This window comes from Melospiza georgiana, chromosome 16 (assembly GCF_028018845.1).
Source record: "Melospiza georgiana isolate bMelGeo1 chromosome 16, bMelGeo1.pri, whole genome shotgun sequence".
In the NCBI taxonomy this organism is placed as follows: Eukaryota; Metazoa; Chordata; class Aves; order Passeriformes; family Passerellidae; genus Melospiza; species Melospiza georgiana.
In genome coordinates this window covers 8119318-8143911 of record NC_080445.1, presented here as the reverse complement: position 1 = coordinate 8143911, position 24594 = coordinate 8119318, and the positions used below count along the sequence as shown (strand labels likewise).

The 24594-nt window shown below is 41.4% G+C and overlaps 1 protein-coding gene across 1 annotated transcript in view; it reads right to left on the bottom strand.

Moving 5' to 3' along the window:
- SMG1 (SMG1 nonsense mediated mRNA decay associated PI3K related kinase) overlaps positions 1 to 20962 on the bottom strand; it is a 60956-nt gene extending 39994 nt beyond the window's left edge. Inside the window, exons 1-9 of the mRNA XM_058035161.1 lie at positions 20712 to 20962; positions 11790 to 11953; positions 8673 to 8828; positions 5998 to 6134; positions 3702 to 3760; positions 2787 to 3000; positions 1936 to 2061; positions 1769 to 1841; positions 994 to 1091 (exon numbers count right to left, since the gene is read on the bottom strand). Of these exons, the coding sequence (XP_057891144.1) occupies positions 994 to 1091; positions 1769 to 1841; positions 1936 to 2061; positions 2787 to 3000; positions 3702 to 3760; positions 5998 to 6134; positions 8673 to 8828; positions 11790 to 11953; positions 20712 to 20800 (1116 nt within the window). The 5' untranslated portion in view covers positions 20801 to 20962. The remainder of the gene's footprint in view (positions 1 to 993; positions 1092 to 1768; positions 1842 to 1935; positions 2062 to 2786; positions 3001 to 3701; positions 3761 to 5997; positions 6135 to 8672; positions 8829 to 11789; positions 11954 to 20711) is intronic.
- Between the last annotated feature and the right edge of the window lie 3632 nt (positions 20963 to 24594).

Here is a 24594-nt window from a genome sequence, read left to right as displayed (position 1 = left end):
AACATTCCCAGAAGTGCTGATCTCATTAGCAGAGCTGTAGCCTTGCTCTACCCCACTGTGAGATAAACACACTGGCTGGAAGCACCTCCTCCACGTTAGCACACGTTATCTTAAAACTCTTCCGTGACTAAGAATACACACATTGAGCAGAGCAGCAGCCAGCCTGATAAGCAGTGATTTACTGCTCCGCCCTGAGAATCCTAAAGCTGCCCCAGCAAAGGCCCTGCTGCACAGAGAAGGACACTGACCAAATTATTGACTCTGCTTTGAGTGACACCAATTATGCTCCAAGTACAATTTTACCTACAGGGCCTGTATATTAACATACACAATGCAGTATAATTGACCTGTAGGTACATATTCATATGAGCATATACACCTTAAAAGACAGCACTCCCCCCCAACCCGAAAGCTCTTCCTTTAATGACAGCATCAGACAAATTCTATGCCCTGTTAACTAAGCAAAGGTTACAAAGTCAAAATTAAGTACATTAAATGTATATAATCTCATTTTCCATCAATTCCTGCTGTATTATTTCCTGCACAATGTAATCTGCTGCATTATTTTAAAAAGACAGATTTATCATTAGTCTTTTGAAGAATTAAGATTTCCTCTCTCTCCCCAACAGTTACTAGTTCTGAAACACTCAGAGGTTGGACAATTAGAGAAAGCACCAAGGAAAAGTCATGAGCTGTCTTCACATCAGCCCTTGAAAAATAAAGGCATTCCTGCTTGGTCAATTGTTTATAGTTTTACTACAACACTATATTGTCAATCAACAATGGCTAAAAACCTGGTTGTGATACTAATTAAATAGTTAATGAGTATTTGTGCAGCTGGTCATTGTACGTGACTGAATTATACTCCATAATTTGGTCCTCTTTTCCCCAGGAAAGCCTACAAAAGTAATACAGCCATAAAAATCACAGCTGTGGGTTTATTAATAAAACCATAACAATTAACTCTGGTATATACCATAAAGTCTTGTTTACCTCAGCATAAGCTTCCATATCTTCCAAAAACTGACCCAAAAGTGTGGTAGAAAAAGTTAGATCAGCCACCCAAAAGGGCTCCAAGCTCTGCAGCCATCCTGTACAAAAATACCAAGCCAATTAATACAGGGTGACATACAATCATTAAATTTTAGTTGCATATTTCTGAGGGAAAAGTTGCTGAGCTAAGAGGTCATCCACATGAAAATACTAACACCAGATGTTTTTAAAAGAAATACAAATTGTATCTCTCTCTTCTGTCCTTTTGCAAAAATCCTTTTAAGGTACAGTTCTGCCCCACATCAGTAAACATCAAGGTCAGAATCTAGGGCTATGACACAAGAATAATAAACTTGCTGTGAATAACTCCTAGAAAAATGATAAAGCAATTGGAAAAACTCTCCCCATTTTTAAATGCCAGTACAGTATCTTTATGAGGAAGATTTTCTAAAAGTACATACAGAGAAAATATATCCTTTCACGGAGGATATATTAAGACCTATAAATTTAAGATTGTTATAAGACTGCACAAAGCAATTGGTGTTTAAATGTACCCTGAAAAAAGCATCCCATTTTTCCAGAATCAGCAAAAAATGGAAAATGTAAATTTGCTAAAAAGTTAGGAACAAAGTATCATGCTACACAGCCAAAAACTCAGTTTGATTTTGTGTCAACTTCCGTGTCAGAAGGCCCAAACTGGTGTAAGTAAACCCCCAACATCTGCAAGCCAGAGCAGGCTGTGAGACCCTCCATGAGCTCCTCTGGCCAAACTTACCAGAGACCTGTTGTGTCAAAGAAGGTTTCTGGGTATGATCTATGTGCCACCCAACCAGGATGTCCACTGTGTCCTGCAAAGCAATTGTGAAAACAGAGCCATTACCCAACTTAATGCACCAACATTTCCACTGTAGAAAGAAAACACAAAGCACAGAGAAAGCTTACCCTAAAATTGGTGCTGAAAATGTGTGGGTAGCATCGAGACACCAGAAGGATGCACTTGACACACTTGCACAGTAACTCTGGTGTATCAACATTCTCTAGGATGGACTGCAGGCTGGTCATTACAAGCTGAAAAGCAAAGGCACCAGATATTTCATATTAAACATGAGAGACAACACACTGGAACAAACTGCTTTTATTCAGTCAACAAAACTCTACTCCTTCTGCAGGAACAAAATGTAAAAGGCATCACATACACTGCATGAAAATAATCACTTCAAGGGGGCATTTGCTTGATATATGGCAGGGCCAGGGAACACTTTTCTTTAGCTCTTTAGCCACAGAACAACTGTGTAATTTTAAGCCCTATTTCTTCTGTCAAAGCTTTCTGGCTCTGTAAAGTAATTATTAAATTGGAGCACAGACCTGGCCATAGCTCTTCTACACCCAAAATAAGAAACCCTAAAACTTGTACAAAGGGACATCACCTTGTCTGCACACATCCTACTCCTTCTCAGATCTACCCATAATTCCAGTTAGAAATTGTAAATAGGAGGTGGCATATAACAATCAAAAGGTTGGGTTTTGTGTACCATTCCACATAAGTTTATCTTTTTGTTTCAAAAAGATTCTTCTTGGATTTGCTATAAATACTAGAAAGTTGCATCAAAGTATGTGACTTGTCATTCTTTTCTAATTTAACCAGAATCAAATAATCCCATTCAGAAAGTTGTAATGATATTTATTTATTATGTCAATATAGCATTACTTACTGTTCATTCCAGTTTAAAAACTTCATTCAAGCATTGCACTGAGAAAATCATTAATAATCATGTTTTAACTTGTAGTCTTACCTGCATTAAAGATGAAAATGCTTTCTTTTCTCCTACAGTCTCTAGTGCTTTGTAGGTTGCACACAAATAAAGAAGTTTAACTTCATCTTTTGTGGATGAACTGAATTTGCTAAAAATCCATTTAAAGATCTTCTCAGCCTCGTAGCTCAGAGAAGCACAAAGAAGGCCAAGACAGCAAGCTCCTTCCTGTCTCAATTCCTGAAGCAATTTGCTACTGTAATTTTGGAGAGAAAAAAAGAAACTTGGGATCTCCAGCCATGGCAGCAAAACAGAAGCATGAACAGAATTATGCATTTTCTAAAGCAAAAGAAAATAGATGCAGAAGTGAAGCTGCTTCTCTCCTACTTAACGGCAGCAGTGGCAAAGCTAAGATAAAATTCTAAGAAATATTATTTCTATGGAGTAAATCAACTGGAATAAAAGTATGCAAATGTGCTGTTTTATTAGCAACACACTACCCAATAGAAATAGTTCTTAATATGCAGCTGAGTCTGGGAAATAACACTGACCTAAGCACCTAAAAGCCCACACAAACCTCAGCATCCTCTACACACATTCTTCATTGGATGTAAATGACTCAGCTTGTAAAAAAACTCATTTCACTTTGGAAGCTACCCCAGCACAGCAGTGCACAGCTCCACCAGCTGAGTGAGCACACCTGAGACAGACTCCACACTACCCACAGCACCAAAGCCACACTTGTGCCTCCACATTCTGTCCAAGGGAGGTGTACTCTAGACAGCCCAACAGAACTGTTGATATGCCTAAGAGCCTTTATTTCCCCCAATTTCATTCTGTTCCTGCAATGGGACACCCATGCAAAACTAGCAAATCACTTTCTCTCAAACTTTTCCCTCTCTATTTCAAACTAATACTGACATTATTTTTCCCCTTTAGAGCATTTTTTCAATTTACCTTTCACTGAGCACATCATGAATGGCAGTCAGGATATTATCCAGTTGTTTAACAAGTACCTGTAATATAAGATACATAAAAGGCATAAGCACAGCTATTGCCCAATACTGCCTCCACAATAGGTCCTGCTTACACCCACATTAAACACAACACTCCCAGTTCTCCTTGAATGCCATCATGCTTTCCATGGCCACTGCAGACTAGCATCAACTATATTAAGCAACACTGCAATATTATCCTAGATGTTATATTTGATATTTATTTACAGTAGCCATGAAAATACTGGCAGCCTGCTATCAAGGTCTGTTCCATGTTTAGTTCTTGCTGATAACATTACATCATCATGGAAGACACATCACACAGTTCATGAGTAGCATCTACTAAAGCCCAAATTTCTAACACTAATAAATCAATTGTATCACTGGAAAATTTTATGGAACTCATAATCTGAAGAATTAAAGTTTCTATTTAGGCAACCCTGCATTTTAGTGAAATGGAATACAATTTTGGAGGTGAAGCATTATTGATGAACGAGTGCTTCTCAGTAACCATAATCAGAAAGACCTGTTTTCCTAACATGCACTAAACCCACTGCCACTTTAGTGATCTGATTGAAAAGTCACACATTAGCTGCAACTGTGTAACATATTAACAGGAAGTTTTCTTGACAAGTTAATAAAAAGGTTCATTCTCTTTTCTTCAGAAAGACATTCCTCTTTAACACTGTGGATGGTAGCCAGTTTTTGTTTAAAAGTTTTGAGCAACATCATGCTTTTGAGGCAGGAGGGACAGAGATCCACATGCTTGACCCCTCAGAACTCATAAGGGCATTTTGAAAATGTGTCTGGTACCTGCAAGACAGGCTAAGAAGAAAAAGACATCTCTATAATTTAGAAGCTAAAGCTGGACTCCATTAGATAACAAGAGACTACTGACTTCTACCACTTGACTCTGAACTCATATTTCAGCACTGAAGATGAAAAGAACTCCAAAGTTAAAGTACACTGTGTAGTGTCAAGACCTGCAGGAACTACTGCTAGGTTAAACACCATCCATTATGAAGTTTTGGCCTTGATATCACTTGACATCTGATCTTATTCTCATTAGTGAGCTCAGAGGAGCTACTAAGTGACAAACTTCTAATACTCTGACCACTAACAAAGTTTGTCCTTGCTGACTTACACATTACAATGGCAATTTCAGTACATTCTGAGATACCAATAAACCTAAATAAATGTAGCTACAAAATAAAATTTTAAAATGGGGAAAACCTCATGGAGAATAATGGAAGTAACTAAAAGTAACCACAGAATAACTGTGGAAAGCATTTACTTCCTAAACCCTTGTAGCAACAAGAGGAAAGCTGAAGTGTTAACCAGGCTTGCACAAGGGCTGCTTACACCTAGGTGCACAGACCAGAATATTCCCCATATTCAAGTCTCATGTCCTTTGGAAAAGAGCACAATTATCACTGGTTAATTAACATACAATGAGAAAATGAACCAATTTCTTATGAGTAAGGACAGACACAGATCCCACAGCTTAAGTATCAAAGCACTGCTTGCAAATGAGTGGCAGGATATTAAAGCATCACTTCCTGCTTTTTCAGTACTTGGAGAACTCTTAAGCTTTCCAAAACAGTGGGGGAGATGTGCCAGACAATATGCTCTTTAATATTTCATTTCAAAATACGTAATATTAAAAATTTATACCCACAGTGGGATACTTCCCTTCCCATCCCCATATCCTTAAAAAACACTTGAGGACATTAGAGACTTCAGCAAACCACCAGAACTCCTCAAGATGTAATGAAAACAAAGATTTACTTAATTCTCTTCCCACATACAGAGATGTTTAGTTAGAAAGCTGAGTAGCTCTAAGATGAGCTGTTCACAAGAATAAAAAACCTGTGTATTCTTAATTTAAAATACAGAAGCAGTTCTTGAACAAGACAACAACACTTTCCTTTCTCACTGTTTCCTTCCTGAGGGATCCAGAGGCTATTCCTAAAGCAGTCAAACAAAGCCACACACATGCCATGTAAATTCCTATAACAGCTAATCTACATTGGTTTAAGCATTCATCAGTTTAGCTTAAGGCAATACATCCTAATCAAACATTTCCTGAATTATGGAAACAAGACAGACAATCCAGGAATACACTTTCCTTTCGTGTGGAATGAAATTCTTTGTATACAAGATAATTCCTGCAGACACATCCCAATACTCGGATTTGAAAAAGACAATTTTATAAAACAAGAACTACCCAATGCAATGGAAAAGGAAGGATTGCTGACCAGTTTGTTTTCTGGTTGCTGAATGAATTCTTTCAGTTGCTTTACAGTAGCCAGTCTTCGGTCTCTGTCGTCTTCCCGAGTAATCCTCCGAAGAAGATTTGACAGTCGAGACTCGTCAGAATAAGACAACGGTCGCTCTGGAAAAAGAAATTCTTTATTTGTTCCCACAGCATTTATCAACAGTACTGTGTTGTCCAATACATGTATGAGTGGAATCAATAAGTCACAATAGTCATTTAAGAAAATAATTAAAAATAAAACCTGATTGGTTTTAAACTTTCATAAAAGGAAGTTAAATGTAAAATCCAATTTAGCCACCAAAATATTTCATTTCTTCATGTGCACAGCCCAGTACCTGTTGAACTCATTCAGAACTAAGCAAAAGTGTCTTACTTCTACATAAAAAATCTGGACTTAGTTTCCTTCTACATAAATAGAACTAAAAAAATGGTGTGAGGTAAGATTAAACCAGACTTATTGTAGAATAAACAAAAATAATTCAACAAACAATACTTTGAGAAAACCTTGTGGAAAAAACAAGCTGCTTCCCGAAGCAAAGAACCAGATTTAAGTTCAGGCAACTACAAACAAACAATATCTTCTCTCTTGACAGGCAGCAGGGTTCTGTTTCAAACAGGAAAACAGATCTGCTCTTCCTTGACTGAGGAACAGAAGGCCCCAGCATGAAGAGGGACCTGGCTGTTCACTTAAGCAGATCACAATGGGGGAGAATGAACCTTCCTAAGGCAACACCTCATCAAACCTGGCCAACAGCACACAATACCAGAGATGGTCACAGTGCAGCTCACCTGCCTCAGGGACAAATTACCTATGAATTCATACAAATAATTAATTGCCCTCATTTGAAAAAAGGAAGCAAAATTTCTTTCAATAAATTTAACATTAGATGTTTCATGGTGGCTCAAATCAGAGGATTCATGGAGTATGATGAGGCATTCTTAGTCAACATGACTAATGAGAAAATCCAAGACAGCTACAGAGCTTTCTGCTCTACTCTGCTAGACATCACTCATCTGGTGTGACTAAAGCAGCTTTCTCTTTATTCAGTTCATAGCTAATCTACATTGGCATTACTCCCCAATAGTGTCAGGTAATTGTTAAGTCACAATTACAACTTTAAGAAAAAAAAAGAAGCAAAAAATATTAACCAAGAACACAAATGAAGCTACACTAATCAAAGCACTAGGTAACAAATACCTGTGACATCCACTTTGTGAAAATTCAGCAAGGTCTCAGCCACACACTAATTCACAGAAGACTATTTTAAAAACAGTTTAATGAATACACTAACAAGAAAACATCAAAGAACTTAAAACCCAAAATCTTGTTGCAGCATAATCCCATTGTATTTTAAAGACACAAAAAACCAAAATGACTTGCTGAAACCTACAACAGTCAAAGACAGTCACGTTCAAAAGGACAAACTCTTGAAATCTGACATTTCAAGGAGAGAAAATATGCAAGTCATAGGCAGCAACTTCAGGAATCCAAAATTACATATCCTAACCTTTTAAGTATTAAAGAGATGCTCACATACCCAGGAAAACAGTCTGAATTAACTATTATTTAGTACTGGCAGAAAGTTTTTTCATTTGAAGAGTGTTCTATTTCCTCTACATAAACATAAAAAGACACTAAAAGGACTACATAACTTTAGACCAAGACACCAGAATGGGATTCTAAAGTCTGAGTTTAATCCATTCCTAAAATCACATTTTTGAAACAGTCATGGCACCACTTACACCTCAGCTCTTCCACTGCAAAGTACACTGAATATTCTTTTTTCTCCTCTGAAATATTAATTCTTGAGAAGAAACAGCCTGTCCTCATGTTTATAATGTGCCTGGCATAAAGCAGGCAGATTTTACCAGTGGCTCAACTACTACTTATACTAAGTGATGCAATAAGTGACAGTGCTTAGTCATAAAGTTTCTATTTCCATTCAAAAAATGCTTAGAATAACTTTTTTTTTTTAACTATGACTCAAACCTCAAATAGTGGGAAGAGTGAAGCCTTCTTCCTCAAAAACACAAGCCCAGCATTCCTGCACCCTCTTGAAACTCCAAATTTGTTCTTGCTGCATCTCCCCAGACCTTGCCCACATCCTTAGGATACTTCCAGCTCCTCCCTGGCCTCTGTTCCTCAGCAAGAGGCAGCAGGAGCAGTGGCAGGCTCAGGACACAGTGACAGGACGTGACCACTGCTTATCCTGCAGCCCAGGGAGAAGAGGAACAGCTGAGCTGCTCCCAGCCACTGCTGCTCTTCCCACACTGGAGCTCATTAATTACAACTTTTTACTCAGGCATCCATTTGTGACAAATCCAAAGCAAGTTCTCCTTCTTGGAGATGTCTCTGCCAAATCTGGCTAATCTAAGCAAGAGTACAAAAGCCATCTAAAGGAAATTGAAAGATTTACAGCCTAAGCCAGGTCATTGAGAGATCTGCCAAACCTATGGAGGAAGCCTCAGCACAAGGAACAGTAAAACAAGACAAAAAACGAGCAAAACAAGTTTCCATCAACACCATCTAATCATGTATCACAAAAAATAAAATCCATACAGACTGCATAACCACAGAACTTCTTTTCACATTCTGAACGTGAGAAATATTGCCCAAAGAGATATCCTCTTCCTGAAAATCAGCCATGTCCTTACCCTGTGATTTCCTCATGTCTTTTGTGGCTAAAGCACGATTCCCATGCGGAACACTGGTAAAATCAGGATTGGTCACATTGTTAACTCTCAGCTCTTGCCCCAACGACTTCCGACCATAAGTATTTTCCCCAGATCCTCCATTGACACTGTAGCCACCTGTGGACAAACCAATGTGACATTAGATCAGGCTCTCAGACCACACATTTCCCAGGGTGCTGAGCTGTGAGTTATTCAATTCATATGCAAATTAGCAGCTCTATCTTCTACCACCTCCTTTAGCTTCCTTCTTCACTTCCACATGCATCAATGTTTTGTTATTTCCTGAAAATTTCCAGGTCACACATTAAGAATCTCATCTTTTTTTTCTGAACACGAAAAAAAACACTATTGTCATAAAGTTTAATATCAATTTTGTTGCATTTAATGTTTTCTTATTATTACTTTGACATGAAAGGCCTTGTAAAATACAAGGTCAAACTGCCAGTACACATGGCTAGGTATTTTAATTTACTTGCTCCTTTATGTACATGAAATCTTCATTCTGCTTTTCCTATGAATCCACCACACAAGCTAAGTAAAATGGCCAAAAAATAAAGTTTTTGAAAAGACAAATATGATCTGCTTGCACAGATTGAACAACTCTCCTTAAACATAAAGGTCAACATTTTCAGTAATACTGGTATCATTCTCAACCAAGGAGTCTACATTCTACATTCTCCCACTTAAGATACATCTTTGGTAACAATAGAAAATGAAAATAAAAGCATAATTTTGACTAATTCAGTTGATCTTACTCCTAGATCCACCAGAATAAACCTACTCAAATGCTGAGACTGCAAATTTTCCAGCCTGCCACACCACTTTGAGGAGCAGGTTCTTCCCCTCAACACTGCAGAGAAGTGAAACTGTTCCCTGAGCCTGCCCAATCCTTCCCTCAATGTATTAGAGCTCCAAGGAACATTTCTGAAGTGCCTTCCCTGTCCAAGACAGAGAAGAATCAACCAATAAAATTAAATCTAGAACATTAAAAAACATGCAAGGTTTCCTTCAGAAAAGATATTTCCACAAGTCCACCTGCTTCAATGTATAAAAGGTCTGGCGAAAAGGAGAGGTGGCTCCCCATAAGAGGCTGCCTACTGAGACTAAAGGATTGATAAAATGTAGAGTTCAAACATTGAGGTGAACCTGGACCTTAGTGGATTTAACAAATGTTTCTTTAAGGCAAAACATTTGATAAAATGCAGATATTAACTACCAGTATACATTTGTGCATCCCTATACCCATGGGGCTGCCCTACCATTACAGAAAACCCTGTGCAAGGTCTCACTTGTAATTGGTTAACTACAATTACAGCAAAGATAGTTTGTATCCACTTAGATTTACAACATTATTTTTTACAGCTCAGTTTTTAAACAGAAACTAACAAGTGTGCCATTTTCACTTTATTTCATCAGAACAAACCACACTGTCCTATGAAGGAAGTAACTTCCAACAGCAATAATGCATTTGTGCCTAAACGTAAGAGTCACATCCTTGGAGGTTTTCAAACCTGAAAAACTTCCAAAAATCATCAATTTGTAAGTGATTTTTATTATTAACACCAGAAACTGGGGGGAGGTGGGTAGGGGGCGTATGGAAGCCAGGACAGAAAATCTCAAATGAAAATTCCATGCTGACAGCCTCCAACAGATGAACTGAAAAATCTCAGTAAACAGAGAAACTATTCTGCATCTTTATGCTTACAAATTTCTCCAATAACAAAAATGAGCTAGATACACCTGGAACTTGGTTTTATAGTTAGAATATCCCAATCACTTCTTTTCAAGTCACACCTGAACAGAACAGCACAAAGTGCTGAACTAGCAGAGACATGCCCTGCAAGGCACAGCACTGGAGGGAGAGCCAGGTACATTTATGTTCTCAAATGGCACTTCCCCAGCAACTTCACAAACCACCTTTCTGAATTTGTCCAAAACTTACTATTTCACTGCACTGCCAGTACATTCTTTAAATACCAGCACCCTTCAAATTACAAGAACAACCCCCTATGCCAGTCTGTGTTAAACACAGTACAACATTCCACATTAGCAGACAGACAAATACACTCACCTCCTAAGCAGTTTCTCTACTGAAGTAAAACAAATCTTAAGGTTCTCAAACTATGCAGATAAACATGCTTCATGCTTCTCCCACCTACTAACACTACCTTCTACTTATAAAATATTAATTTGCATCCAGCTGTAATTTCCCCTAAGATACAGCAATTATTTAGAGTCAGTTACAGGCCAGAGAAGTGGGGGGAGTTCAAATACTTTTTAGGTTCCTGAACAAAAACTCCCACACTACTATTCCTGTGAGATTGGTTCTTGAGTCTGGCCTGCCTGAGGATTTACATAGTCAAAACTGACTCTACAAGTAAGAAATCCTCCAATTTGATATCTGTATTTGGCAATTAAAGAAAGGGAAAAAATCAGAATATAGACTTTTCATAATTACAGAAAAGATATGATTCTGACTGTTTAGTTATTTCCTAGAGATAGTATTTACATCCTAAGGATAAAAAAAACCAAAACCAGTAAAAATGTATGAATCACACATCACATGATTTACATGAAGTCAGACTGAGGTACATGAAAGTAGAAACTGACATTAATTACAAGAATATAGAACTGATTGCTGAATAAAGATTCCAGTTTGGTGCAGAAAAGCTGCAACAGGCAATAGATCAGCCTTGTAGCCCATTTAATCCAATACCAGAAGTACTGGAGACTATTCAGGAAGAAATTACAGCCTGAAGACCAGACACATCCAGAATATCACTCTTCAGAAAAAAGCACTAATTCTGTTAACACATCAAGCTCTTCTTGCATTCTTCTCCTAACACAACTGCACGTTTTTCTCAGTATTCACAACAACCACAGCAATTCTTTGAGGCCTGACAAATCTCCCAAACACTGATACTGTGGCAATGAGACAAATCAGTTCACAGCTTTTTTTTGGGGGGGGGGAAGGGAAAAAAAAAAGCAAAACAAAATAAGAGTTTCTCCACCATTTCAGTTTCCTGCCTTTCCCTGCTCATCCCCTCACAATCACACACGAAACAGCAATCTGGGTACCTTTTTCTTCATTCTGTATGTCAGTGTGGACTCTGATATCATCGTGTCTTTGCCGAGACACCACAGCTGAATTTGAGGGTTGTAATCCATAGGAGGCAGAACTGCCCCGATCTCTGGATGAAGAATATTTTAAATTGTCCTGGTCAGCTGATGCACTGTCAGTTCTACAAAGAGAAAAATATTTTTTTTATGTAGGGATATAACAGGAGTGGGATTCACATTCACTTATAAATGCAGCATATTTAAATGACAATCCCAAATGTATTTCACTATGTCAAAAAAGTTGTTTGTCTAACCTGTTGCTTAAAAAGTGACCTTAAATTCACATTGGGACAGGAATTGACTAATTATCACAGCAACATGCAAAGGAAATGCATTCTAGTGTGCCAGTGCCTTTTCTTATGACCTTCTCAAGTCTCTTTCCAGTTGCATGTCTGTACAAGGAAAACATTACTTCCCAGAGGTGACAAATAAAACACAACCAGGTCCAGGTATGTATCACAGCTGGATGACACAGCCTACCACTTGTGAAAGTCATCACTGATCTACAGATGAACATTTATGTAATATGCCATGGGCCTTACTCAGCAACATAAACCCTCTTATTAGATGGAAGAATGTAACTGATGATCAGCACAAAAATCACATCTGAAGTTTTTACAAAATAAAAAAGGAAGGAAGCAGACTTCACTGTGAAAATACTTAAAGGTAAATTAAGAGCTGTGATCCTTAAGCGTAAATGTCTGCAGATAAAAGGCAACTTAAAAAGAAATCTGCATTAGGTTTGAACCACTCTCATATCAGAAAACTGATATAGACCAGACTAAACTTTTAAGGGAAAATATTAGAATTATGAAATCAACTCTTCTCCCTGGACACACTAAGTGGTTTAATTTTTAAACATACAGGACTTTAATAATAAACATGTGTGCATGAGACTTCAGAACACAAACTCAACCAATCACTTCAAATGCACTCTTACAAGCAATGATGGGGGGATGACATTAAAAGAAATAAAGCAATACCCATCCAAAGGGAGAGTCAGCAAAATTTCACTCAACTCCAGTGTATTTAGAATCAGACTATTCAGATTACTCACAACAAGCTTTCCCTACTCTAAAGATCTACTATTTTTACTTAAAGTTTTGGATAGTTCATTTAATTATTTAACAAAAAAGCAGGACAGATCACTTCTGTAAATTAACTACAATTTGTGTAAGGATAAACACCACATGCCCTTAAAGAAAATCTCTTTCATTTTCCCTTTCCAAGACAACACTGTAATTAGAACTGGTAGACAAATTCAGGAAAAAGGGAAACACATCTCAAGGCCAAAAGGGAAAAGCACAGGTAAACTTTTTGATAAGCAGTTGTTACTCAAGCAGTACTGAAGCCTTGCTACTGTCCAACACAGCTCGGCCTCAGCACAACTGGAAGAGCAATACCATGAGCACTGACACTTGCAAAACTAACTGGAATTAAAGACACACATTTTATTCTCCTGAGCATGTTAAAAGACACTATCAGTTTGGAACAATAAGAAAACTGTACTTTTCCCATGTTCTCACAGTGCAGGTTGATATTATATTTGCTTGGCAGGTATTATTCCCTTTTGCACTGTAAGCAAGTTCATTTTTAGACATACACAGTAAGACACTTTTTCTCACTCAGTACCCACTGTGCCATCACATCTACTGCTTTGTTGGGCACTTGCTTGGACTATTTCAAAAATAGGCTATGCTACTCTAGAGGCAAAGCCTTAGTAAAAATCTTTATTCATGACAGTTACTTAGGATTGTAAAAATCTTTATTCAATTGTTCCACCATCATTCACCTAAGCTATGCTGAACGGGAAAGTTCTGCACTTCACATGGTATGAACTTCAAATGTGACCAAATCAGGTACAGACATACACAGAGACCCCAGATCTCCCTACCCTAAAACCTCCCAGTTCACTTTGAGCAATTACATTAGCCTTTCAATGAAACAGGCTGACAAATTTTCAGCTGGCAAATTGAAGTACTGATGGCTTCTTACCTTTACCTTCCCAAAGGGCATTGCTTTTTTTTAGGCAATGTGCTGTAAACTGAATCATCTCTAATTGTCAGCCATTAACACTGAAATTCCTATGTCTGTAGAAAAGCTGATTAAATATACAATTTTTAACACTGTTCTGTACATCCCTATCAGCTGAAGGACTACACGTGTTCTCAGCTAACCCCACTTCCCACAGGACAGCCTGTGAACGCTTTGTAAAATTTTCCATTGTGGTAAAATACGTGAGTTTATTGTTTCCCCAGGAAAACCCACACACTCACTTCATTCTGGCTTCTGGAACAGCCAACTGCAAGCCAACCTGCTCACACTTTATCACCAACTAAAAGGTGAGTCCAATTTTAGTAGAAAATACGTAATTGTTCTCCTATATATCAATTTAAGAGACAATTATGCCCACTGACAACACTGTTCCCACTATAATAAATGTTTAGCTTCAATAGGATAGAAACTCCTGGCTATCTTTATGAGGCAGAGACAAAAATCATCCTAGAAAGATGCTGGTATCCTGTGACCAACCAACTGCTGTGGCCTGTATTGCCTGGAAAGGGGATTTCCAATGGGAAGGAGCTCATAAGGAGCTGCACAGCACAGGCAGAGCAGAGGACTGCCAGACCTGGGCATTTCCAGCTGCCCAGGGGCACTCACCACTCCTCAGGGGAAAGGGAACTCCAGAGCTGCACTGTGGGCTCCTGCAACACCACTCTGGGCACTTGTGGCAAGGGCTCCTCAAGAGCTGGGGCTGTGTCCCAGCACCTGCCCCTGTGCTCCAGACACCTGGGTGACACTGCTGTGCACACTCACAGGCAGACACACTCCATTTCCAAACCCATTTCTCAAAGATACCGTTTCTCATGACAGCAATGTGGTTGCTATTTTGAAAGACAGCCCCTCACAACTCAAAGGCAGGCATTCTGTGTGAAGGTACTTGCCAAAGTTTTAAAATAATTACATTTTCTGCCTCCCTCCAGCCATTCCCCCAGGCAATGGGCAGGACTGTAGTGCTGGTCACCTCAGCCCATGCCTGCATTTCAGGAGGGCACAGTTCTGCTCACATGGTGATATTTACACTGAAACTGCACCAAGCAGATGGCAGGTTACACGACAGACCTAATGCTCAGCATTATCCTATGTAACAACAAATTTAAGTTAAATACATTGACATTGCCACACATCTAATAAACATCATATATTGACAGAGTCTCAATGTACATTGTTAGCAACAGATAAGCAAAAGCAAAAATACAAATGCTATATTAGATGAAATCAAAATGGGAAACTACAAGGATGAACATGACTATGATTACCTTATACTGTAGCTTCCAAAGTTTATTTGGCACTTTATGAGAGACTACACTGCATTACTTCTACCTGAAAAGCCCACTGATGGAGAGTAAACAAAGCACTACAAGAGCTCACATGAGAGTTTTCATCTGTGTCTGGTTGTGGAGGAAGATTGCCCATCACCACCAAGTGGCTGCAGACACTGTTTTAGCAATATCTTTAAACAGAAGATACTGCATCCAGTTTTCTGCAGGGTGATTTTAAACCTGCCTTTGTCCAACAGGAAAAGAAAATAGTTCACCCACATAAATAAGCAGAAATAGCCACTAGTGTGTCCTCCCTCTCCAAAAAGGCTGCTTATTTTTTTTTCCACTGGCATACAAAAGGAAACAAACTTTTCAAAAATAAGTCTACTATCTTATTTCATCAAAAATATAAATATAATTTGACTTACCGATTTGTCTGACTGAACAGAGCACAGCTAAGAGCAACTAGTTTAACTTACCCAGAAAAAAAAAAAAAAGAAAAATAGATCAAAAATGTGTTGTTATTTTTGTTATATGGAAGCCTTAATAATTTTTGTCCAAGAAACTTGCTACAATCTAGTGTATACTGTTCATTATGTGTAGCTTTTTCAGAACAACCCTGCCATATGGACAATATTTTGAGACAAAAATCACTTAATTATTCTATTTGATTTTATTTCCAAGTACAGAACCTACATGAAAGATTTATTCCAAGGCAACTCCACTGAGTGAGCTCTATTATTACCCAAGTCAGTTGATTTCATTTGCTTACTTGCTCTATTTGCCAAGTTTATTTGAAGTAATGTCGATAAATTCTTCATTACTGAAATTCTTTATCGGTAAAATATTTAAAACTTTAAAGAGTCACTGTATTCACCCAAATTAACAGCTTCCCACCAAGTTTCTGCCTGTTCTGCCACTGGCATGCAGAGCTTCCTTTTGCCATGATCTTCTCATCACTTGGTCCATCCTGCCAAGCCAGAGCCCACCCCAAAGCCAACTTCTACTTCTTCTCTGTGCTGAGAAAATACAAGTGGCTGTGTTTCCTATTCATGAAATAACTAATTAACTATCTTCCTACTGCAATTCTGCCAGCTCCATTGCTGGACAATTACCTGCCATCACAGCAGCATTTCAAATCACCTCTGATTCTGTGTCCTTCTCTTCTTAGACAGTAGCTCACCAATTTCATTCTGTTCCACACTGGGCATTATGAGAAGGGAATGTCAGGGAAGGGTATCACATTTACACATCCTCTTCTTTTTCCACAGGTGAATTCCAACAGACATTTTGGGGTACAGGATGTTGAACTAGCTGAACCCTTGGGCTGATTTAGTATGGCTGTTCTTGAATGGAAAACAACCCACATTCCAAGTTTCTTCTGCTTCCCACTGACACACTTTCATCTTCTTTAATCTTTCTCACATCTCATTCTCCTCTATCTTCACATTAAAAACAAAGGTTCTTACATTACAAATTTCAGCTCCTCCATTTTACCAAAACCCAAAAAAAGCTTGGGAAGGTGTGAGATCAAAGAGTTATCATCATACTTAACACAAATGTGAAAGGAAATCAAGAATTATGGCGGCAACTCCAGAACTGAACCCATTCCTGTCCAGCATCTCCCACACGCAGTCCACTGAATCTCCTCCCAAGGCTTCCACTGATGTTTTCACAATGGAACCTTACAACTGATCCTACATCTCATTCTTTAAGCTGCCTTAACATCACTGACGACTTTTCTCTGTCCTGCCCTATCTCAGCCTTTGCTCTCCTCTCTCTCAGCTACCCCTGAAGGGGCAGAAGTCACATCCACTTTCACCCTGCATGACCCTACACCCATTCTTAGGTAATCACAGCAACATCCTCAAACACCTCCATGCTGCCAACTTTCAGGTCTCCCACCTATGCAAACAATGGTTTCAGCCTATTGCTAACAAATTTTACAGGTACTTTGTTGTACATGCAAGCACAGAAGAAACAGAGTCTCTGTTTCAACTTTCCTTCTACCCAGCACTGCTACCATCACCTGTTTGTCATTCACTGCCTGGATGCAGCATTATGAGCAGACAATTTCCACAGTGAGTGCTTGCTCTGCCCCTCACAGCCATGTGCAAAGCACTGCTCTGAGCAGCACTGTCCTGGGCCATTTGGTCTAATGAGTTTTTTTGCTCCCTGCCAGTATCTCCCAACCTGTCTGAATTAAAGACAGGGTACTTACTTGTCCTCAGTTACAAACTTCCAGACAATTTGCTGGAAGGGCTGCTTGGGCCACAATCTACCTGGAAGGAGACCATATTTTACTGTCTTGTCTCATTAGATTTAAACCCATGAGGACCAGGCAGCAACTTGGTTTGGCAAGCACCATACTAACAGAAATTAGTAACCTGTAACACTGACTTATGCTGTAGGAGAGCATTTTCATTATTTCAGTACTAAAACCTAATAGGATACTTCTGGAAATTTGCTCAGATATGAAAGATGTTGTTTTACACTTTTCCACATCCTCCCCTGCTAACCTACATTTATGATAGGTGAGGGAGAGAGAGAGGTCCTGTTAATTAAAATCTGATCTTCCTTTTCACACTTTCACCTAAGAATGCCATGGTGCACCCTGCACTTGCTAACCTGCTACCCTGCACTCACACTCCTGCATTTCCTCCCAAAGAGCAGGACTGCTTGTTTCAGTCCATAATTAGCCCTCAGCACTCTAACAAATGAACTCTGCTCACACACAAGGCCTGTACACTGAAATCATTTTATTTTTTGCCCCAAGAGTTGTAACAGGGAAAATGCAGTGAGATCTGCTGAACAAAGAGAAAAGAAAGAAAGAAGCAAAGGTCTAGACAGCTGCAAAGATTAGGAACAGGGGGAACAAAATCTTATCAAGTCTTCTCAAGAAATCCTTCAGTGTTCTCTGTCACATCCATCCAATATCTGTCTACAAAGTTTTTGTGTTGCTATTAACTGAGTCCGGCACACAGCAGTGCACAAAGTGATACCCCTGTACATCAGGACAACTTCTTCCTCTGTAACACAGGCAGCTCTATCTGCACACACACTGCTGGAAAACCAGCCCATGATGTATGACTGCATCCACACATACACAAAAGAAATCTCATTTTCATTAAAAACTACTTTTTCTTAAAAAAAAGCTGTGCACTCCAACTTTCAGTTTCACACTCTGTTCACCACAAGCCCCAGTGCTGATCAGCATTACTAAAAACTGAGAGGAAATCTGGACCTACTAATGAAAATCAATCTAGTCACTTTTACACACACAAAAAAGTGCATTTGAAAACAATCCATCTGATGATACACCCATGTATCAGCAGCTCCTTTTTCTACCCTTAGGAACTTGAGACAGCTACAATTATTACAGCTTTCACTGCTTGGGCCACTTCCTTCACCTCTTCCACACCCTGCAAGAAAGCATTTACCAGTATCACCTGAAGTAAATGGAACAAACAGCCAGCAGAAAGGGGAAGGAAAGAATATGTGGGTATATTTGTGTTGTGGGGTTTGTCCACGATCATATTTCAAATTATGAAAGAAACAAAGACTGTCAGTTTTATATAACAGATCTCCTTTCAACCGTGCATGTGAATCACTTCCAAAAATTAGTTAACACCAAATAGACAGACTGATTTAATCTCTGCACTGTCCTTAAATTCATAGTGTAGACTCAGGTTTCCCATCACCAATCTTTCTGAGATGTAAAAAAATGGAGCACTGCACATAGATGAAAATGTGCTGTGCTTGGGATTGTGTGAATGTTTCTGATTCCTGGTATCCATACTAATAATAATAATAATAATAATAAATTTAAAGGAAATTATACAGTTAAGTTCTGAGAAGTGTCAGGACCAGCACAGAGGTGTTGGCAATTTCTTAGCAGAAGCTGTTGCTCACACAGTGTGATGGAAACAGAACAAGGCCCCATCCATGCTGAGGCTCCCTTAGGCTGCCACACTTCCCCTGGTGCTCTCAGAGCTTTGGCTCTGCTGTGGCTTTGAGGCAATTTGTGACAATTATTTCAGCAGCCCGGGTCACACAGCTGCACTTGAGAGCTAAGGAGGCACCAGACTACAGGGGACACACCAGAGCCACACATGGAGGTGACTTCTCAAACCTTTCCACCAGGCAAAGCATTTCTGCAGCTACACTCTTACTGTCACCCTTAACTTTACTGAAGCCTCTGTAGGCAATACTACATTGGATAAAATCAGCTTACTAGCCCTCAGAAGATGTATTTTTTAGATAAAAAGACAGAACTCATGAAAAATCCATTTACAGAAGTCATCCACTGCAAAGACACATCCAATTTCTTCCAGGTGGAAAGGTCATGAGTTAGGGCCCAGAATTACAGACTGCAGCCAAGAAAACTGAAGTGAAGAAGTAGGTAAGGAGTAAGAGATCAGTCTTCTTAATTCTCTCCCAAAAAAATCTAGATGCGCTAAGAAAATGTCACCAATAATGTTCATAAGTTCTTAAGTGAGGAAAAAAGAGTAAATTATGTGACCAAGTATCTCAATCACAGAAGAAATTAGAATTTAAATAACCATGCCCCATACACCATTAAGAATTGAACAGCCTCTAGCACTGGCCCTAGAGTCTGAGCTGTTAGCCTGTTTGCTGTTCAAGCAAAAGGAAAGCTTCTTTCACAGTAAATGCTGAAGTGACCTTCTCATTTACCCAATTTTTCTACATGAGACAGGAACCATCACCTGTCAATACATTCCCAAGCATGTGCCACTTGGTCTCTACTGGAAAGTTTGTAAGTAGGGTCCCATGTTGTGTAAAACTTTTAAAAACTCTAAAAATATATATTTTAAAGAACCTAAGAAACACCATTTTTTTTAGGATTTCTACATGACAATTTTGACGCTGAAAACAGCAAGACTGAGGAGCAGAGCAAATACACTAGCATGAGATAGATTAGAAATAATAAGGAGCTGAAGTACACTCTCTACATCTAACTAAAGAAGTGAACAGATTTTGAATTTTACTAAAACGTGCCAGATGTAGACACACCTAAAGCCTTACAACACATTTTTACTAGGCTGGGTTGAGAGCTTATATAGATCAACTATTCTCCCCAGATTGTTTAAAAAAAATCCAAAATAAACCTATGTAGTATGGTGTTAACCCTCAAAAAACCACGAGTACTCCTGCAGCCTCAGCTCTTCCCTGGCCGTGCTCCAGCTGAAAACCAGGCTGAGAATACGGGACCCGAGCCCACCCCCGCTCCCCCGCGCCGCGGCCGCCAGGCAGGGACGCGCTGCCCGCAGGCACACACCGGCCACCGGCCGCACTCGTTACAGGCCGCGGGAGCTCCCACCCCGCCGAGCGCTGACACACCGGCCCCGTCCCGCCTCCGGCAGACGCGGCCCCGTCCCGCCGCCTGGGCCCGCCCGCCCTCCCGCGCTAGGCCCGGCCGCCAGGAAGTGGCTCCGCCGCCGCCCCGCTCCCCCAGGCCCGGCGGTGGGGCCCGGCCGAGCCGCCCGCCCCGCTCTCACAGCGCCGAGCCCGCGCCCCCGGCCCCAGCCCTGCCCACCTGGGTTGCCAGTCATTCCAGCCCCGCGGGTGGTAGTGCTGCCTGCTGCCGGTGCCGCTCAGCCGAGACCCCGGGGCTCTGCGGCTCATTACCTTGCCCGAGACGGCATGGCCGGCCGGGCAGCGGCGCGGGACAGGGCGGAGGAGCAGCAGGAGCAGGAGGACGCGGGGGGAGAGGCGCGGGCGGCGGCTCCTCACTCGCGCTCCGCGGGCGGTGCTGCTGTCTCACAGCGCAGGGAGGGGACGCGGCCGCCGCGGCTGCTCCGGCTGCTGCCCGGGCGCGCAGCACGCCGGGATGGCGGACATGAGCCGCCCGCCCCTCCGCGGGGCACGCCGGGAGGGCGGGCACGGGGCGCGGGGGTGGCGGCTCCGCCTCCGGCAGCCGCGGGACGGGATCCCCGCCCGGGGGGTCCCCGCTGCTCTCCGCCCGCGCCTCCCCCGGGAGCGGCTGGCCGGCGGCGGCGCCGCCCCGGGCGGTCACAGGGGTGTCAGCCCCCGGCCCTGCGGGGAGCCGGTGACAGCCCGCAGCTGCCGGGGGAGCCCGGACGGGAGGGCAGCCGGGGCGTCCCAACGCCAGCAGCGTGAAGGGATCCCGGAATCCCTGGGGTTGGAAAAGACCTCTGAGATCATCGGGTTCAACCTCTCTGCGAACATCACCACGTCAACTGTACCATGACACCGAGTGCCACGTCCAGTCTTTCCTCCGGGGACGGTGACTCCACCACCTCCCTGTGCCGCCCATTTCAGTGTCTAATCCTTCTTGTGAACTTCTTCCTAATATCCAACCTAAACCTCCCCTGGGCGCAGTTTAAGACGATATCCTGGGGGTCAGGGTACCCCGGGCCTCGAGGGCACCCTGGCGCCTGAGGAGCCCCGGTGTGCCCGCGACACAGAGGGAGGCGGCGGCTCCCAGTCCCCAGCTGTGAGGGGAGCCCGGGGATTCCAGATCCCGAGTCCTGGGGGGAGCCAGGGGATCTCACGCCCCGAGTCCTCAGGGGACCCCCGGCGCTCCGAGGTTTCCAAGGCGTGAGGGGAGCCTGGGGCCCCCTGAGACCCGGGAGCAGCCAGGGCTGACAGGACCGGAGCGGGGCCGGGGGGCGGATCCTGCCCTGCTGCCATCCCCCCTTCCCTCCGCACGGGTCTGTCCGTGCTGCCCCACGCCCGGCTGGAGTCTGTGGGGAGCTGTGTCCCTCCGGATGGAACATCCCCACGCTTCTCCCATTAGGGCACACCGCCCGTCCATCAATAGCGGGGAGTCTGATGTTCAGCAGCCATCAGCAGAAAGCTGACCAGGCCCACATCAAACACTGAATCCCTAAGGTTTCCCCATCTTCCTTACAGGAACCATTTAAAATGCATTTCAAAAGCCAAATAGTGTCCTTCTAAGCCCGGATGCACATCCATGTATCTCCATGGCTGTCCGTGCTATCCTCCAAAGCTATCTTCACAGCTGCCGGAAGGGCATTTGATGCCCACTGTTGGCAAAGTCTGTCTCTTACCAGGGAGGCAGACAATTCCGAGAAGAGAAAAAAGGTCATCTCCATTTGGTAGATATTCTAAGGACGTTTCCCAAAAAAAGGTGTATACACTGTCTCTGGCATATTTTTATTTTTCCTGCAAGGTCTGGAAACTTACATTAGCTGATTCATTAAGTCCAATTCCTGACAGCAGACTATTCCTTAGTTATGAAAAATCACAATAGTTTAGTTAGATATTCAGCAAAGAGACATGAGTAGACAAAATCTTTTTTTAATTGCAATATCTGAGGCTGGAGACCACTGCAAGACCTGAGGAGACTTCTGAAAATCTCCTGTGCCTATTTCCATATTAGAAATCCTTGTACTATGCCAGGGTTCTGTTGGAGTCTTCCCTCAGACAGATGGCATCCTGCCGCCTCCCTCGGACTCTGCTGGGCAGCCCTCACCCTGCTGATACACTCCTATTGCCTTGCACTCACTTAGCAATGCCTGCAAGACACAGCGATTTCAAGATCAATTTCAGGACAAAAAGAAAAAAATGCATCACAAGGCTTCATCACAATAAAATGCCACTTCTATGCAATGACCCCTGGCCATCAGTCTGACTTTCAACTGATGTACATTTGTGTATCTTAAGTGAATTGGTTTTGCAAAACCAATCAATTCCGTGAGCCATGACAGATTTTTTTCCTGTCCTTCAAAATTGAGATAGACATCCAAAATTACACAATACACCACAAAATTATTTTCTCTAAGTATAACAACAGTACTTGCTGCAAATTTGCTGACCCTTCCCAATTAAGTCAAGCATATTCTCTGCCCCAGTGATGCAGCAAGCGATTCTTTTCGTTTCATTACTGAGTAGCATCCCAGTGGTAACAAACATGAATCACTTAAGGGAAAAGGTAATAGTAGCGACTTATTTTTAACTACACTTCCAATTAATTTTCCCAAGGGAGGCAAGAAACCAACCTGGATACTATGACAAACAACTGCCTGTATCCACCAGGAGTTTAAGAACAGCTGATTTAGTGTTCAGTAAAGTAAATTTTGTATCAGAAATCCTGTATTCTAGTGGTGAATTTGCTGCAGTCTGTGTGGTCTAATGCAGATCCCTCTTCAGAGTGCAGTTGTCTCCACTTGGAAAATGTATCAGAGATGTTCAGCTTTCTAAACTGCTTTTGTGCACAGCCTTAACACTGTAAGATATTATATAGCTACCAAAATAAAAGATATTCTAGATTTGTTTCTACAAAGATTATTATATTATGAAATTTGAATGGTATTAAAGATATTAGTTAAAAAGCTCATCAAGATTTGTGAGACAGAGTAATAATTATTCCTACAGCATTTTCTCAGCAGATTTCAATCAGCCAAAGATGGATAAGGCCATTCAGATATCACACTAGGAATTAAGAAACCCAGGGAAGCTGAGGCCAGGATTTTCAAAACTGCCTTCTAAATTTCAGTTCTCAGGTTTGGAACTCGGATACTGAGTAGCCAGCACAGACATCAGTTGGAGCTGTACATTCTGAAGTCTTGCTAAAAATTAAAGTGTTTAAATATGGACTCTCTCAAAATAGAAATATATGTACTTAAAAGACCTGCCTTAAATTCCAGAAGGAGTCGATGACACTTATGGAGATACGTGCCCTGTCTCACTCCTGGGTGTATGCTCACTCTGCTCCATCAAACTGCCCACATCCATCCTAATGCACAGCTCTGGAGTGGCAGACACCGTGAACTACACTTTCCCTGCTTTGTAATTCATGCTAATGATTTCTCTATTTAATATATCAAAGGAAGCTGCATTAATCTGAGTGTTATTTTTAGTGGGAATGAAGTGCAGATTGTATATATTTAATGTGCTGAAATTGGGTGGTAAGCACCATATTGCGTCTTTTACCCCTCACTAATTTATTTCCTTACTAAGCAGTGTGTCTGGAGAAACCAGCATGTGCTGAGGATTGCAAGTCACTCCTGGCCCTTGGCTCCCTCTGATTCATAATAAAGCTACAGATTGAGAGAAAAACAATCACCAGCCATGAGAGGGAAAGAGATGCTATTTCCTCTTGTGGAAACAGGACAGAAGCCAAGGAGCAAAACAGTATTTTACCAGAGCAGAGAAGCACCAGTCGCCAAGATCCTGTAGTCTGTGTATTTCAGATAGATGCCTCTTAAAAATTAGAAAGGATTCTTAGAGGATTTACTCCCGATACCTGCCAATTCTACTGTTTTAATGGCAGAGCCCAGTTTCTAGCAACAACCACCCAAATTTTCAGTTGACTGGCCCCACAGACTATTCTGGGCACCGCAGTCTCAGAGCACACATGGTGCGTGGCCAGTCTGTGCAGGCATGAGAGCACAGGGTGTCCAGAACACGTTGTGCTGGCAGCTCAGGCACAG